This window comes from Barbus barbus (genome assembly GCF_936440315.1).
Source record: "Barbus barbus genome assembly, chromosome: 22".
In the NCBI taxonomy this organism is placed as follows: domain Eukaryota; kingdom Metazoa; phylum Chordata; class Actinopteri; order Cypriniformes; family Cyprinidae; genus Barbus; species Barbus barbus.
Genome location: NC_136750.1, coordinates 23534779 through 23553147, shown reverse-complemented (window position 1 = coordinate 23553147; position 18369 = coordinate 23534779). Strand labels below are relative to the sequence as shown.

At 36.9% G+C, this 18369-nt stretch overlaps 2 protein-coding genes across 3 annotated transcripts in view; both read left to right on the top strand.

The window, feature by feature from the left end:
* Positions 1-2898, top strand: part of LOC306888290 (1-phosphatidylinositol 4,5-bisphosphate phosphodiesterase gamma-2-like) — a 24775-nt gene extending 21877 nt beyond the window's left edge. For both annotated transcript variants that reach the window (XM_079446488.1, XM_079446489.1), the window contains exons 30-32: positions 1641-1820; positions 1915-2003; positions 2136-2898. In XM_079446488.1, coding sequence (XP_079302614.1) covers positions 1641-1820; positions 1915-2003; positions 2136-2321 — 455 coding nt within the window. In that variant the 3' untranslated portion in view covers positions 2322-2898. The remainder of the gene's footprint in view (positions 1-1640; positions 1821-1914; positions 2004-2135) is intronic.
* LOC306888690 (1-phosphatidylinositol 4,5-bisphosphate phosphodiesterase gamma-2) lies at positions 2495-18369 on the top strand (the record flags this gene model as incomplete). Its single annotated transcript, XM_079447110.1, has 28 exons — positions 2495-2516; positions 4450-4512; positions 4641-4832; positions 5039-5230; positions 6155-6248; positions 6367-6384; positions 6501-6585; positions 7536-7637; positions 7736-7854; positions 7943-8028; positions 8117-8234; positions 8322-8490; positions 8631-8666; positions 10824-10904; positions 11083-11154; positions 11268-11348; positions 11460-11632; positions 12283-12402; positions 12491-12671; positions 12775-12813; positions 13375-13441; positions 13688-13845; positions 13999-14089; positions 14298-14519; positions 16737-16861; positions 17217-17337; positions 17418-17588; positions 18114-18369. The coding sequence occupies 28 exons, from the start codon at positions 2495-2497 to the stop codon at positions 18245-18247; spliced, it is 3132 nt and encodes a 1043-aa protein (XP_079303236.1). The 3' UTR covers positions 18248-18369.

Genomic DNA, 18369 nt, shown 5'->3' with positions numbered 1-18369 from the left:
TAATTGGACAAATAAATATAATCGTAAATAAAATGTTCATTTTTAATGTTTTGTTGAGAATCCTTTGCAGGCAATGACTGCCTTAAGTCTGGAACTCATGGACATCACCAGAGACTGGGTTTCCTCCTTTGTGATGCTTTGCCAGGCCTTTACTGCAGCTGACTTCAGTTGTTATTTGTTTGTGGGTCTTTCTGCCTTTAGTTTTGTCTTCAGCAAGTGAAATGCACACTCAATCAGGTTGAGATCAGGAGATTGACTTGGCCATTGCAGAATTTTCCACTTTTTTATTTTCAAAAACTCCTGGGTTGCTTCTGCTGTATGTTTTGGGTCATCGTCCACTTGTACTGTGAAGTGCTGTCCAATCAACTTTGCTCCATTTTGACTGCATCTGGGCAGAGAGTATGTCCCTGTACACTTCAGAAATCATCCGGCTGCTTCTGTCCTCTGTCACATCAACACTAAACACCAGTAACCCAGTGCCACTGGAAGCCATGCATGCTCATGCCTTCACACTGCTCCACCATGTTTCACAGATGATGTTGTATGCTTTGGATCATGAGCTGTTCCAAGCCTTCTCCATACTTTTTTCGTCTCGTCATTGTGGTAGAGGTTGATCTTAATTTCAGCCAACAAAAGAATGCTTTTCCAGAAGTGGTCTGGCTTTTTTAGATGTTTTTTGACAAAGTCTAATCTGGCCTTGTTTGCTCCTTGTGGTGAACGCTCTGTATCTGCTCTCATGAAGTCTTCTCTTGATTGTAGACTATGACAGTGACACGTCTACCTCCTGGAGAGTGTTCTTCACTTGGCTGGATGTTGTGAAAGGGTTTTTCTTTACCATGATCCTCCGATCATCCACCACTGTTGTCCTCCGTAGACGTTCAGGCCTTTTTATGTTGCTGAGCTCACCAGTGCAATTTTTTTTTCAGAATGTACCAAACTGTTGATTTGACTTCTCCTAATATTCCTGCTATCTCTCTGGTGGATTTGTTTTGTTTTGAAGCCCAACAATCGTGTTTCACCTGCATGGAGAGATCCTTTTACTGCATGATGTGGGTTCACAGCAACAGCTTCCAAGTGCAAATGGCACACTTAGAATCAACTTCAGACCTTTTACCTGCTTAATTGAGGTAGAAATAACGAAGGAGTAGCCCATATCTGTCCATGAAATGGCTTTTGAGTGAATTATCTAATTACTTATGGTCCCTAGAAAAAAAAAAAGGGGGGGGGGGGGTACATATTAAAGAGCTGTAAATCTTTAACCTTTCCTCCAATTGTGATGAGAATCCCCTTAAATTAAATCTCAGAGTGTGCACTTTAAGCCCATATTCATTATATAACTGTAACTTGAATAAATTTTGGTCAGCATGTAAAATAATAAAAATTGTGCATGTGTCCAATATATATATATATATATATATATATATATATATATATATATATATATATATATATATATATATGCTAATTTAATGTAATAACATAAATTATAATAATTTATACAGTCATTTAAAAAAAAATTCTAAATGCATTATTACATTTTTTATTATTCTCTTTGACCTCTTAAAAACTGGGCAACAGTAACATAAGTATTAATTTTCTCTGTAGAGATTTACTGCATAAATTAATGAATGTGTCCACAGATGATAATGGACTGAACCCTATATGGCTTGGGCCGAACAATCAGCCTTCGGAGACATTTACTTTCAGCGTGTATGATCCAGACCTCACCTTTCTGCGCTTTGTGGTCTTTGAGGAGGACATGTTCTCTGACCCCAATTTCCTGGCCCAGGCTACGTTCCCAGTGAAAGGTGTTCGCTCAGGTAAGTCTATCAACTTCATTGCCAGTTATTTTTGTGAAACAATGTGCGAATGAATGCAGATTTAAGAACAAATGCTGAGTTGCTGCTTTCACAGGGTACAGATCAGTCCCTTTAAAGAATGGCTTTAGTGAAAACCTGGAGCTGGCATCTCTTCTGGTGTTTGTTGATATTCAGCAGGTGGAGGTAAGAAACATATTTTGAACCAGGCATTTTGTTGTGAATTTATTTTCAGAAGAGAGTATCTAATTTTATTTTATTGAGAATACGATGTTAGTTTAATGGAAATCCCCTATCATATCTGACTTGTTTCTTCAGAAAGCGCAGGAGGAACTTTACTCCTCCTCGAAACAGTTGCAAAAGAAACAGGCAGAGTTAAGCAACGAGTTCTGCCTCTACGACACTCACTCCAGCCTGCAGCGCAGCGCGGGGCCTGAGTCCATGTACTCAGAAAAAAAGATGAATAAACAGCAAAAAATCAACAACAGCAAGTTCTACTCATGAGGAAAGTCTGGTTCCTTATCGGCCTGGTTCTAATGTTTCAAGGGTCTCTTCCTCTCGGTTCCGCTGCTCTATTACTACTGGTTCCCTAACAGGCCCCAAAGACAGGAAGTTGCAGCCATTTCACTTTTGTGCTCACACAGAAATAAAGCACAAAGAGAATTTGAGCAATACTCATGGGTGAATCCTCTGTGGAAGGTTAAGCTACAACTCAGAAGTTGTAAAACCCTTAACATTGAGGGCATGAAGGATTTTTTTTTTACTGTGTTCTTCTACCGTCTTCATCTGATTGTAACATTTAATTTGCAGCTGTATTAAACTTTACCTTATTGTCTTAAAATTGAAATAGCAAACAAGACATGTTATTTATTTTGTTTCTGTCTTGTTTTTAATATAATGAGGAAGTTTTATCAGGTTTGGTTGGATATGCAAGCGATAATGCACAGTCTGACAGTCATTATCTAATAATGAATTAGTATTTTTTTGTTTTTGTTTTTTGGTATAATTGCCATCTGTGTGTACATTACCCCAATTATTACACAGCTACTCACCAAATAAATATATGTGGACACAAAATGTTGAATGGAGTTTTTTATTCTTTTATTTGTATATTATCTTAAAGCTTTCACTTAAGACAAATATACAATATAAAACATTTTCAGCCTATTGCCAAGACAAACACTGCAGTATTGTTACAATAATAAGGTCTTGTTCTCGCTATAAATGATAAATATCAAGAATCAAGAATCAGGTGTTCCATATGTAAATTATAATAAAACGGTTAGTAAACGTGCACAGTTTTGCAAAGATATAAGAAGCTTGTCTGACCTTGTTGATTTTAACAGTGAGGTATTTTAGCAACCACACTGTCATTTACAACATGCTGTTGTCTGCGATTTCAGATTGTGACTTCAGCTCTCTTGATTCTCTCATGTAAGTAGTTGGTTCTGCAACTGGCCAAGCTGTTTAACCAAGATTTGCATTAAGCAATCTCAGACAGCTTTCTGCTGTCTCCATTGGTTAAACACAGTTGCTCGTTTTTGATGTCTGGTAAGATCCCACTATTTAAATGAAGCTTCGGTCTCACATTGAGGCTGAATGATCCAACTGGAACATAACTGTATTGAAAACAGTGTTTATGTCTGTAGAGGATGGGAGAGTTTTATGTAACATAAAAGAGGATAAAGTTTATCAATAAATATCTGGAAAAAATATCAAAAGTCCTTAAACGGTTCAAGTTTAGGGATCAGAAATGAAAATTTCTGATATATATATATATATATATATATATATATATATATATATATATATATATAAATGTCAAAGCAAATGTCAAGCAGAACATCAGCAACAAAAAAAATAAAAAATGCATAGCTGTAGCGTGATTGCAAGAAATATGAGATTAATGATGATTAATGCACAATACATGGTTATTATACTTTCATGCAACCAAATGCAACTATTATACTTAAATGCAACCAAAAAGGATTGGTTATTTAAAATAAACATGAACAAAAATAAAATAAAATAAAATGTTTATTTTATTTCAGCTATTTGCCAAAGAATAACAAAAAAATTTTCTTTAATTTAACATTATGTACTAAAATGACTAAAACTGAAATAAAAATGACTAAAAACTATATAGATGCATTTAGGGAAGAAAAGTAAGAAAAACACAACACATGGCACAAAAAGTGGTGATTTTAAAAGCTAGAAACCAAAAATCCTAGAAAATATATTTTGTGACAACTGTTAACTTCAGGAAATTGCACACCAGATATCTCTTACCCGACATCTCTCTTTCCAGTAAAATCCACTTCTCATAAATTCTTTATATTTTTCTCCACCCCCTTGTTTTAAAACAAATATCCTTGCCACTGTTGCTCATTTTCCATTTCTGCTCGAGAGCATTTTATAGGTAGAATTGGGAAGATACAGCTCTCCAAATATTGGTTGGGAGGCCTGTGGCATAGCAAATACTGAATTTGGATTACTTTAAACCAATTCACAGGTAACTTTCATGAAGACAGTTTGGGGATTTTGTTTTCTCTTTTGTCATCTGGAAATGCTTGCTTTTCATCATAGGAAATAAGAAAGCTTGATTATGCCACAGGATGTGATTTTTCTCAAGACTGGTTTGGAGAACAACTACTAGACGTCATTTCTCAGTTTGCTTTGGCACCGAAACTGGAAGGTAAGTGCGTCTGAATAGCCTATATGTCACTTGAATGATCTGACTTTTAGCAGTAATTGTTTGCTAAACATAACATAGTGAAAAGCAATCTAATGCAAAAATCTCTGCTTCTTTACTCCATGTGTCAGATGCAGTGATGGTGGGCAGCAATGAGCGGCATGAGCTGATAGAGGATGAGAGGAGACGGGTTATTGAGCATCTGCAGACGGGGACTGAAATGATGGTGTATCAGCAGAGAGTTGAGAGACTCACCGTTCAGGTCATTATAGAGAGCATGCAAGTGGCCTTGATACGCTCCGATGACAGGATAGTCAGAATGTGTAAGTTGCTTCCTTGAAAAGAAACTTGAATCACACAAAGGAATGAATGCTTTTTAAAAAAAAGCTATTTTACATTATCTAAGAAAGTGTTTTGGTTTCTACTTATGCACTAATTCTGGCCTCAATTTTCAGAATTGCTTAGGCCCTATGCAAGCACGGAAATTTAGGCATATACTGTAGTGTTTTGTGTGTTTATGTATTCGCAGCGGACATTTTTGAGTTCAAGGAGGTTCGCCAGTGGGAAACATTCAAGGATTTCCAAAGATTTAATGAGAGCAGGGGGAGTAGATTTCGAAGAATCTTTTGCCAATCTGAAAAAGAGCTTCCGCAGGATAGCAAAACCTGTTTCACCATCTTCTATGGATCTGAGTTCATTTTAAAATCGCTGAGTCTAAAAGGTATGTAACACATTAGGTTCACAATAAGGCAACAAGATATTTATTTGGTAGCATATACAACTGTGATAGCTATACCAGCATTCAAAGGTTTAGGAGCAGTAAGATTTATTTAGGATTAATTTTTTTTAAATACATTGAAGCAAGGATGCGTGAAATTGATCTAAAGTAACAGGAAATGCATTTATAATGTTACAAAATATTTATATTCCAAATAAATGCTGTAATCCTAAAAAATGGTTTACACAAAAAAAATATTAAGCAGCATAACCATTTTCAACATCAATAATGAATAAGAAATGAGCACCAAATCAGTATATTATTATGATTTCTGAAGGATCATGTGACACTGAAGCCTGGAGTAATGGCTGCTGAAAATTCAGCTTTCCCATCACAGGAATAATACATTTAAAATATATGAAAACAGGAACATGTATTTAAATTATAATAATATTTCTCTTTACTGTTTTTGATCGAACAGTTGCAGCAGCCTTGGTGCACATAAAAGACTTATTTCATAAATATTACAAAATCTTACTGACCCCAAACTTTTGAACAGTAGTGTATAATAACAGTTCTGGTCCAAGTTTATGCTACATGTTGGTTTAGCTGGTGAAACAGCATATCCATACTAATGAAGCTGTTTTTTTGGTTGACTGGTTAAGCTAGCAAAAAAGGGACAGCAGTACAGTATCATCACCAACATCTAAAACATAACGTTTTGGTAAACAGCTATGCTAGCAATAGCACACTTACCGGAATGGTCCCAATGGAGCACCCTGAGGTTATACGTCTCACTGTGGTGGACAATCATGACCATCTCACCACTTCATTTTGTCAGTTGATAGTGTTTGATTGATTCATTTTTGTCAGTCAGTTTGATAGTGTTGTTTTGCTTATTCTGTGGTAGCATTTGTTGTTCCACAGCTGATTCAGTAGAGGATGCTGAAAAATGGCTGACAGGATTGGAGTTACTCAGACAGAAAACATTGGCGGCTCACACACTAGAGATTATAGAGAGGTAAACACACACACACATACACACACACACACACATACAGATAGTGTACCTTGTTTGTCCATAAACCACAACACAAATCATGTGTTTGTTTCATTCTCTGTTTTTTCCTCTACTGTAGTTGGCTGAGGAAGCAGATGTACTCGGTTGATCAAACAAAGAAAAACAGGTTCTCCTCTTTCTCTCTTTCACCTTCTCAACCTGTCTCATTTAAGTTTCTGTCTCACCTCATTAATGCTTATTTTTCTCTCACAGCATCACCCTGAAAGAGCTTAAGTCTCTTTTGCCACAGATGAACTTCACTGTACCAGGTGGACGTTTTATGGAGGACAGATTTGTGGTACAAATAATACTGAAACGATGAATTCTCTATTTACATTCATGCATTTTACAGAAGCGAGTTGGGATTTGCATTTTACATTATACACTGTACTCAATAAGGATTTTTTTTTTTTTTTTTTTTTTAAACTCATTTAACACAAGTGCATTTTCAGGTGGTGGGAGCAAATGATTATTCCCTGGACTTTCAGCAGTTTTACAAATTCTACAATCTTTTAATATTTGAAAACCAGAAGATGGTGAGTGTGCTATATATATATATATATATATATATATATATATATATATATATATATATATATATATATATATATAATGTTTCATTGTATTTATGTGTTATTTGAGTATCAGTTCCATGATTAATGTTTTAGTATTGCATGGAACATTTACTTATTTAAGCATGCTAAAAAAATATTTAAAACTATTTTATCATTATTATTATTATTATATAGTTGCTAGAAGAGTTTGAAAAGGGGCCTGCAGCTTTCATAATAAGGTAAAAAAATAATATTTTTTTGGGTTCAATTCAGTTTCGAAGGAGCCATATCATTCGTATTTTAAGTTATTTATTTATTTAATGTTTTTAAATAAGTGTACTATAAAAACTATATTTGTTTTCGTATGTATTTCTCTGCAGTGATGCTGATAGTCCTGAATCATCTGTAGTTCCCCTCTATGATTTTCAAAACTTTCTTTTATATCGACAAAAGGTAAGACCTATGTCTTCCTTGTATATTATCTTATCTTTTATCATCTGTCCATCTTTCCAACTGTTCAAAAGTTTGGGTTCTGTACAATTTTTAAATGTGTTTGAATGAAGAATCTCATGTTCACCGGTGCTGCATGTACTGTATTTGCTGTAATTTGCTGCTAAACATTTCTAATTAACATGAATGTTGAAAAGCAATATTTAATTTGAAAATTAACTGTACGTTTGTTTTCTGTCTGTAGGACGCCTGGGCCAAACATTTTAACCAGGTTCAGGAGCTGATGACCAGTTTCATCAATGACACCATGAGGAAGACCAACGGTCCAACACTTACTGTTGGAGAGGTACAAGTTACAGAGATCTGTTTAGTTTGATGGCAACATGTGAAATAAATCTATAAAACAGAAAATCAGTGCAAATGTTAAGTTTTTTGTCTTTCTAGTTCCTCGGTTTTCTCTTCTCCAAAGAGAACTCGATTTGGGATGAGAAGTTCTCAGAGATTTGCCCGCTGGACATGAACAGTCCTCTGTCTCACTACTGGATCAACTCTTCTCACAACACGTCAGTGCTGCAGTTCTTCATGCTCATGACACACAAACAGCAGCTCCTCCTCTTCATGATCAACTTCCTGTGTTACTTTTTTTCACAGATATTTGACTGGAGATCAACTGCGCAGTGATTCATCAACAGAATCTTATGTGCGCTGCCTGAGGCTGGGCTGCCGCTGTATTGAGTGTCAGTGACTTTTATATTGTATGGTTATGATTCATGTTATTTGATATCGGGCCCTATGTTATTATGTATTCTTTTTTATGTAATGCAGTAGACTGCTGGAATGGTCCAGAAGAACCTGTCATATACCATGGACGGACCATGACCTCCAAGATTAAGTTTAAAGATGTGGTGAAGGCCATCAGTGATCATGCTTTTATAACATCTGAGTTAATCATCAACAACACACACATTCAATTATCATTGTGCAACATAAATTTGGCATTCGACAATCTTATTTGTATCTCTATTGGCAGGTATCCCGTGGTGCTGTCCATAGAACAACACTGTGACATCAAGCAACAGAAAATGATGGCTCAGATCTTACGAGATGTTTTCCAAGATAAGCTCCTGACCGAGCCGCTGGAACCAGAAGCAGAAGATCTACCCTCACCAAACCAGCTGAAGGGCAAGATCATCATCAAGGTGGGAAAAAATGTGAAATTTGTCAGAACCAAATTTATTATAGAAAAACTGCAGAGATTCTCCAATTGCTTCAGTCTCTAATGTAATGACTTGTTGTGTTTTGTCACATTGTATAATTCCCTATTTATTCTCTTCAACAGCACCAGAAAATAAAAGAGAGTGATCAAACCGTTAAGGTATCCACAAAACACACCTTCCAGAAGTAGAGTTTAAAATTAAAGCAGCTGTTTATCTCACTCACATAACCAACCACCCTAAATCTATACTTATTTCTAATATCATATGTTAATTAAGTCCATTAAGTAATACATTGGCTTTGTTTAGACTACATGTAGTTCTGACTTGTTTTTTAAAATTCAGTATATATGAAAATTAAGTTGCAATTTTTTAAGTAATACTGGTTACGCTATTTTTGTGTAAACACTGAAGCACATTGCATTTGTATGTGGGTATGAATGATAAATAAAGATGGATCTGACTTAAAGGAATAGTTCATCCAAAAATTAAAAGTTGCTGAAAATATACTCATCCTGAGGCCATCAAAGATTTAGATGAGTTTATTTCTAGAACAGATTTAGAGAAATAGCATTAACATCACTTACTCACCAATAGATCCTCTGCAGTGAATGGGTGCCGTCAGAATGAAAGTCCGAACAGCTGAAAAAAACATCACAATAATCCACAAGTAATCGACTACAGTCCATCAATTAACTACTTGTGTTTTATAAGAAACAAATCCATCATTAAAGCATTTTAACTTCGGAGTGTCTATTTACACTAAGTGCAAATAGCCCGCCTTGTTGGCAAAGGCTACTTACACTAACTCTGCCCACCAACGTGTGATTTGGACAGTCAACATTGCAAAAAGACCCTCAATCATCAGTTTCAGTGGCGTAGATGGTAAGGTGCATATATTTTGACGCAAGCGACCTGAGTTTGATCCCGCCTTTTCCCTAACTTTTTTCTCCCATTTCAAATCTCATATCGCAACAGAAAGGCATTTATTTTGAATAAAATTGAAGTAAATAATAAAAAAGTGGAAAATAAAGTATCGGGTAGGTGTAGGGAGGGCTTTATTGTCGCAATAAGGTGGCATCCATTTAATAGCCTAATTTGAATTAAAACTATAATTTACAGTCAATACCCAGACAGCAATATAGTGTTGGCCCAGATCCTGCTCACATCTGGCCCGTGTGAAATCCATGCGGGCCAGATCTGTCTGGGTACGTTATTATTGCGTACTGTTTTATAATTACTACAATACTGAGGTGCAGATAATTGCCACTATTTGCAATAAGTAGTATAAATAGCAGAAAATTGCTATTTTAACAGTGTAAATAGAGTCTATAGCTATTTGCACTTAGTGTAAATAGTATCTATCGTTAAGAAAATATGCTGTTTGCACTTGTATGCTGCACTTGTATGCTGTTTGCTGCCAAAACCATTGCATCTGGCCAAAATACAAGTCCATAATCCATAAAAAACACTTCCTCCAGTCAAGAAGTCCATGACCTTTCACATCAAAATCCACTGACATATTTGTTTAGAATGGTTTTGGACTGTTTTTGCTTGTAAACGGTGCTTGATCTGTGCATATTTCTCTCCTGATTCAGACGAGATTACTTTTTCATTTGAGAAAGCAAACAATATTACGGATAGAGGTACTTTAGCCAGAGGGAATGGTTTACAGTGGAAAATGTCTTAATGTTGAATTTGTTTATTTAAATCATGTGGATTATTGTGTTTTTATCAGCTGTTTGGACTCTCATTCTGACGGCACCCATTCAGTACAAAGGATCCATCAGTGAGCAAGTGATGTAATGCTAAATTTCTCCAAATCTTGGATGGCCTGAGGATGAACAAATTATCAGTAATTTTTTGCTGATCAGCTACTCTCTTAATGATTTGGGAAGGGAAAGGGAAGTGGTGTGTGGCCAAGTATGGTGGCCCATACTCGGAATTTGTGCTCTGCATTTAACCCATCCAGGTGCACACATGCAGTAATGAACAAACACACACACACAAACCATGAACACACACCCGGAGCAGTGGGCAGCCATTTATACTGCGGCGCCGGGGAGCTGTTGGGGGTTCAGTGCCTTGCTCAAGGGTCTCACCTCAGTCGTGGTATTGAGGGTGGAGAGAGTGTTGGTTATTCACTCCCCCCACCCACAATCCCTGCCGGACCTGAGACTCAAACCCACGACCTTCGGGTTACAAGTCCAACTCTCTATCTATTAGTCTGCCCCATGTCTGCCCCATTTGTATGTCTAATGTGAGTTTGCATTCATTTTTCAAAGTATCTTGTGTAATTTTTTATTTGCTCTGAACAGCTGGAAGAAGAAAGGGGCAACACAGCTGTGAAAAGAAAATTAGACAGCTTCAAGAAAATTGGAATCACTTACAGGGAGAAGGTGCACGTTTTACACATCTGTCTTACTTTGCTTTATTTTTATTTTCCATATCAAATCATTTTTCTCCATCAGCAAATTTAAAATCTGTCTGCCAACAGTGTGTCAAATTTAAAGGATCTGATTGAAGTTTTAGGAGGCAGATTTAGGTCAATTCATAATTTGTCATATTTCAAAGCAGATAAGAAAAGCTAAAGAAAACCGTGTAGTGGAAAAGGAAGGAGAGCTTTGCATCTGGGATCCAATAGATAAGGTGCTTTAATTTCATTTAAATGTGATCTGCTTTTTTGCTGTTACTTATTCATAGTTGTAATAATAACAGCTTATTCATAGATGATCATTTATAATATATATTTTTTAATGTAGAGGTTTTACAGGCATGACTGTGTTATCTCAGATAATAAGCTGTACTATTCTGAAGAGAAGTGGGAGGAAGACAGTCCTGAGGTAAGTGACTCATTGTCCAGTCAGTTCAAGTCCTGTGAACATGAGCCACTTTGAGAAGTTTGTTACGCACTTTCCCATTTGCTCATGAACACTTCTTTCTGAAACATTCAGGACGGCTCAGAGCTGCACCTGTCAGAGCCCTGGTTTCATGGACCGTTGGCTGGAGGCAGAATAACTGCTGAAAAACTCTTGTGTGATTTCTGTCAAGGGAAGAATGGAAAAGATGGAACCTTCCTGGTGCGAGAAAGTGAAAAGTTCATTAGAAGCTACAATATCTCCTTGTGGTACTTACTCTGCCCAGCCTTTCACTATTCACTTTTTAAAAATTCTTTCAATTTAAAATGTTCTCACACACATATGTATGTATGTATGTATGTATGTATATGTGGTAAATAATAAATAATACGTTTTCCTCACACTGATAATATTGTGCTTTGTGAATTTTCTTATCTTTCGTGGTTTGGTCGGTAGATTACCAACTTTTTATTTATTTTACATTGCATTGGACAAATGTTTAGCACCAGGCTTACATCTTATATGCACAAAGAGAAGATAATGCAATATAAAATGTTGATAATATAATATTCTGTGTGGTTTGTTTAGGAAGAGTGGGAGAATTCAGCACTACAGAATCTTCTGTTCCTCAGAATATGGTCAATGGTCCTTCTACTTAACAAGCAAGCAGCGCTTTTCTAGTATGTGTGCCTTGATCGAGTATTACACACAAAATCTAATCAAGTATGATAGATTCAATCTGTGCCTCAATGGTTTCCTGCCTCGGCTCAATTTTGTGCCTCCACACCAAACTGGGTAAGAAGAAAAGATGAATTTGAAACTAAAACACTTATACCCATATACAGTACATACAATTCCAATGACAGATAATTTTTCTGCAACTGAAACAAGAAATATCTGAAAACAAACTTGTGTTTAGGTGGTTTTACAGTAAACTGAGTCAAGCTGAAGCAGAAGACTTTCTTTTGAGGATCCCTCGAGATGGAGCCTTCCTCATCAGACAAAGAGAAGAGCCGGACACCTTTACCCTTTCCATCAGGTTTTTCCATTTCATTTCTTTACTGTACTCCTCAAAGACACTTCATTTCCTTTCAGTATGTGTTTTTGATTGTTTATTTGGTACTCAGAGTTGATGGGGATGTCGAACATTATCTGATTCACCAATACAACAGCAAGTATGTGTTGGCAGACGCCTACGAGTTTGGTAGCCTTGAGGACCTGGTTAGCTGTTTTCGTGATGAGCTTTTCTACGGCAAGACAAAACTACGCTACCCTGTAACGCCACAGTTAGTGGAGCGCTTCTGTTTGGTGAGAGAAGAGAGAATAGATAAGAGAAATAAATTAGCCACAAAGCCTAAAAGAGATTGTGACCTACTACAAACTGTAGTTTTGTATCATTTTGTCTTTGCAGGTGGATCGCTCAACGTGTGATACTGAGCAGTACAGTGAAGTAAGTATGATTGGGCAAATATTTGTTTTATTTGTACACATGCAATGATCTATCTACCTATACATATATATATATATATATATATATATATATATATGCTCTTAATGCATGGTTTTACCCACAATCCACAAAAATGCTGGAAAACCAAAGAATTTGTGGGACCTGAAGGATTTTTCTGAAGAACAGCAGCCAGTTTAACTGTTCAGGACAAACAAGGGACTCATGAACAACTATCACTAAAAAAAACAACAAAAAAAAACAGCTTTTGGATCATTCAGCTAACAATACAGTATTAAGAATCAAGTGTATGTAAACTTTTGAACGGGCTCATTTTTATAAATTCTACTATTATTTTCTCTTGTGGACTATATGTAAACATCTTTTATGTGAAATATCTTATTCAGGTCAGTACTAAATAAAAAATAACATGCATTTTGTATGATCCCTCTTATTTTGGTAAAATAATTAACATTTTGCAGATTCTGAAAGGTGTATGTAAAGTTTTGACTTCAACTGTATGTATATATAAACTGACTGATTTGAACTCAGTAATTCTTTCAGGTTGCTAAAGACAATCCTTTAGGTGACCAGTGTAAAGGTGTATTGGACATCTCAAAGTGTACCGTTGGTAAGATTGTTTTGACTCCTGTGTGAATGTTTAGTACACATGTAGTCTACAATATGACTAGAGACTGTATGATTAGAGGAGCTGTGACATCCATATAAAATCTCAGCAATACTCAGCAGGCACTGCAAGAAAGATTATTCTCATTATTTTCAATAATCAGTGCCCTATGAAAAAAACTCCTCTCGGTTTACAAAATATAAGACTTTAATTCTCTCTTCATTGTTGTTTTTAATGGGTTCTCCTCAGCATGCAAAGCCAAACATGCCAGGCCCCTCGTGGTGACCCTTTTGAATAGAGAGAATTTGAAGCTAACTGAGTTCACGTGTGAGATCGTGGAGCAGGTGGACGAATGGTACCAGGTGCTTCTGAACATCATCCAAAATGAGCAGAGTTTGGAGAAAGCGGTTTGTTTCTCTCTCTTTCATGCCACGCTAACTCACATTCAATATCCGTTATTGTACTTGATTATTAATAGTGTGTCTGTTTCTATGTTTGATGACCAATAGTTCCTGTGAATATCTATGCACTGACAATATCTCCCTTACTTCTCGAAATAGAGAATAGCAGAAATGGAGTCCAAAACCAAAATAGCTGTTCAGATGTCAGATATGGTGGTATACTGCCAATCTATAAAGAAAAAGACTTTTGGTATGTAATTTACAGAAAATTACACAAGTGAAACAAAAAATGTGGAACTAACTAAAATGAAAAGCAGCTGTACTTTATCATACACATCAACATTAAGCAAAACAATTTCAAGGCCACGTTCAAAAAATTCCAGAAATGTTTTGAAGTGAAACGGACATTTGATTTAATTTAATTTCTTATTCCATTCTGCACTGTTATGATCTCTCAGAAAATTACAACTACAAAGAGGTGCGTTCCGTTCCGGATAACATGGTTCCAAAAGAGGGGAATGAAACTGCCGTGGAGAAATCAGACTGCATTTTGGAGTATAATCGCAAAGCGCTGACCCGTGTGTATCCCTGCAGTGGGCGAGTTGATTCCTCGAACTTTGATCCTTGTCCTTCGTGGAAACTAGGCTGCCAAATGGTGGCTCTCAACTTCCAAACTGCTGGTAAGTGAAAGAAGAGGAAAGAGAAAGTGTTAAATGTTTTGAAAAAAATATCTTAAGCTCACCAAGGCTGCATTTATTTGATCAAAAATACAGTAAAAATAATATTGGGGAATATTATTATAATTTAAACTGTTTTGATATATTTTAAAATATAGTTTATTCCTGTGATGGCAAAGCCATCTCATTTGGTGCTCAAGAAACCTTTATCAAAGTTTAAAAGAACAGTTATTATGATTAATATGTTTGTGAAAACACATTTTAAGGATTATTTGATGAGTAGCAAGTTCAAAGAACAGCATTTATTTAAAACAAATCTTTTGTAACATTATGCATGTCTTTACTGTCACTGAATAATTGTATAATGAATAATAATTACATTATTTAATAATGTAATAATTTAAAATCTAATCAAATCCAACATTACTGAGCCTAAACCCCAATAGGGTCTGGCTGCAGACTTGCACTTGCACTCTCAGTACTTGCACGCTCTGAGAAGTGCAAGTGTCTGAGAGTGCAAGTCTGAGCGTGCAAGTACTGAGAGTGCAAGTCTGAGAGTGCAAGTACTGAGAGTGCAAGTACTGAGAGTGCAAGTCTGAGAGTGCAAGTCTGAGCGTGCAAGTCTGAGCGTGCAAGTCTGAGAGTGCAAGTCTGAGCGTGCAAGTCTGAGCGTGCAAGTACGAGAGGGCAAGTCTGAGAGTGCAAGTACTGAGAGTGCAAGTCTGAGCGTGCAAGTCTGAGCGTGCAAGTACGAGAGGGCAAGTCTGAGAGTGCAAGTCTGAGCGTGCAAGTACTGAGAGTGCAAGTCTGAGCGTGCAAGTACTGAGAGTGCAAGTACTGAGAGTGCAAGTCTGAGAGTGCAAGTCTGAGCGTGCAAGTCTGAGCGTGCAAGTACGAGAGGGCAAGTCTGAGAGTGCAAGTCTGAGCGTGCAAGTACTGAGAGTGCAAGTCTAAGTGTGCAAGTACTGAGAGTGCAAGTCTGAGCGTGCAAGTACTGAGAGTGCAAGTGTCTGAGAGTGCAAGTCTGAGCGTGTATGTACTGAGACTGCAAGTCTGAGCGTGCAAGTACTGAGACTGCAAGTCTAAGCGTGCAAGTACTGAGAGTGCAAGTCTGAGCGTGCAAGTACTGAGAGTGCAAGTCTGAGCGTGCAAGTACTGAGAGTGCAAGTCTGAGCGTGCAAGTACTGAGAGTGCAAGTGTCTACGAGTGCAAGTCTGAGCATGTAAGTACTGAGCGTGCAAGTCTGAGCGTGCAAGTACTGAGAGTGCAAGTCTGAGCGTGCAAGTGTCTGAGAGTGCAAGGCTGAGCGTGTAAGCACTGAGAGTGCAAGTCTGAGCGTGCAAGTACTGAGAGTGCAAGTCTGAGCGTGCAAGTACTGAGAGTGCAAGTCTGAGCGTGCAAGTACTGAGAGTGCAAGTCTGAGCGTGCAAGTGTCTGAGAGTGCAAGGCTGAGCGTGTAAGTACTGAGAGTGCAAGTCTGAGCGTGCAAGTACTGAGAGTTCAAGTGCGAGTCTGCAGCCAGACCCTTCTCAGCCTGAACGGTAGTGTCAATTGCATTGTTGTGGTAGTAAAACCTCAGTACTCTAGGGGGCGATAGAAGGCTATGTTAAAATATTCAGTTTGGAACGAATAAGTTTGTTAATTTTAAATTAGGAAAAAGCATATCAGGCTTGAACAACCAAATGCGTTTAGTAGTCACCTTAAGTATGCGTCGATGACCAGATTGCTATCAATCATTTACACTTTTAAAGGAATAGTTCAGTCAAAAACAAAAAATTGCTGAAAATTCCATGCAAGATAAAGATGAGATGAGAAGAGATTTGTAGAAATTTAGCAATGAATGGCCTGAGGGTGAGTAAATTTTCAACAAATTAAAATTTTTGAGTCAACTATTCCTTTAATGACCAGTTAACTATCCAAACAGAAAAGCACATTAAGTATAAATTCCCACGAGAGCTATCTTCAAATCCTTGTGCCATTGACCCACATGTGCTATTATTATTATTCATTATTTACATAAGTTAGCTATAAACATCTTGACTAACTTTCTCAGCAAGCCTCTCTTAAAACTATTGCTCCACCACGACTGTACTTGACCTTAGAAGAAGAGTTTACACTAAAGTCTGTTGTAGCATCCAAACTGCATGATTGTTAAATTTCAGAACTGTTCTCCAATAAATATGTCTTATAAATCTGAACCTCAACGACATCTCTCTTCAGATAAATTCATGCAGCTGAACAGTGCTCTCTTCAGTCTGAATGGAGGCGCGGGTTACGTGCTTAAACCAGAGTGGATGCGAGATCCAACCAAGAAGAAACCTGCTAAACTAAACATCAGAATCAGAGTAAATAACTCCTATTTGCTCTAAACTGCAGTTGCTGTTGATTCAGTTGTTTTATTGAGTTCTACAATGAAGGCTGAGGCCTGCAATATGTTAAAGTAATAGGAATAATGTCATAATTTGCTCACCTTCATGTCATTCCAAACCTTTATGACTTTCGTTTGTGGACTAAAATATGAGAAATGGTAATTTTGCTGCTCGAGAGTCCTGATTTACTGTGGAAAAGATTTCTTTGTATGTTCCAAGGAAGAAAGACACTTACTTTTTAAGGGTTTTACAGGTTTTATTATTGAGCAAATGATCATTTTGGGTGAACTAATTGTATTTGTGATGTATAATTTTCTTGGGTTTCCTACAGGTGATGGCAGCCAGGCATCTGCCCAATCCAGACCACATCGTCAGTCCTTTTGTGCAAGTTGAGTTCTGGCCGTACACAGGAGGTCAAGCAGACGACTACAGTTTCAAGACTACTCTCTTCAGTAAGGAGACAGGAAGAGAGTTAGGGAGAGAGGAGCTGCAATTTAGATTATAGTAGTGCTGAATGTTGGTTTCTTCACAGAGGACAACGGACTGAATCCAGTGTGGCTGGGCCCAATGAATCCGCCCAAAGGCTTTAAAATAGATGAGCCAGACCTGGCCTTCCTGCGCTTTGTGGTTTTTGAGGAGGACACATTCTCTGATGCCAAGTTTCTTGCACAAGCTACTTTTCCTATTAGAGGTATTCGCTCAGGTAAATCCATCCAACAGATTTGAGCCCAAAAATATATAATATGCCTTGTAAATATTTAATTGTTCTTGCAGTAAACCTTTCTTTCACATCTAAATTAACCAGGACAGGGGTGGGGGGGGGTGGGGATATATCTCTTGTTTTAGTTAAATCTTGGGCACGGACTAAGAATTCGTCCCTCGTTTTAGTAAATTGTGGCCACACTAATAATTTGTTCCTTTATTATAATAAAATAATTATTCCTAGTTTTGATTTATTTAATGACTTAGTACAATGTTTCCACGATTTACTAAAACAAGGGATTATATATTTAAATCTGATATTTTTATGATTTCATTCATTATTAGCTTTTCATCAAACCACCAAGTTCCTGCAGTTCTCTCATAAACCCAAGAACTGGAACATTAGTTTTATTACCTTTCTTTCATAATACTGCTCCAAATAATAAAAAAAGTGTTTCTGTATTAAAATCCAAAAGGTTTTCCAAACTGTTGCATTTCTCTTCTGGTCATTTTTTCTTTTTATTAGGGTATCGATCTGTTCCACTGAAGAACAGGTTTAGTGAAAACCTGGAGCTTTCCTCTCTTCTGGTGCATGTACAGCAGCTGGAGGTGAGGAAAGACACTGACATCTTTCTTTTTCAGTTTTTACACAATCATTAACAGCATCAGTGTATTATAGTTAAAGAGATAGTTGACCAAAAAAAATCTGATTTTGTCCGTTAAATAATTTTCAAGCCAGTTTTCCATTCATTGTATGAGAACAGTGATGTTTACTACACAAA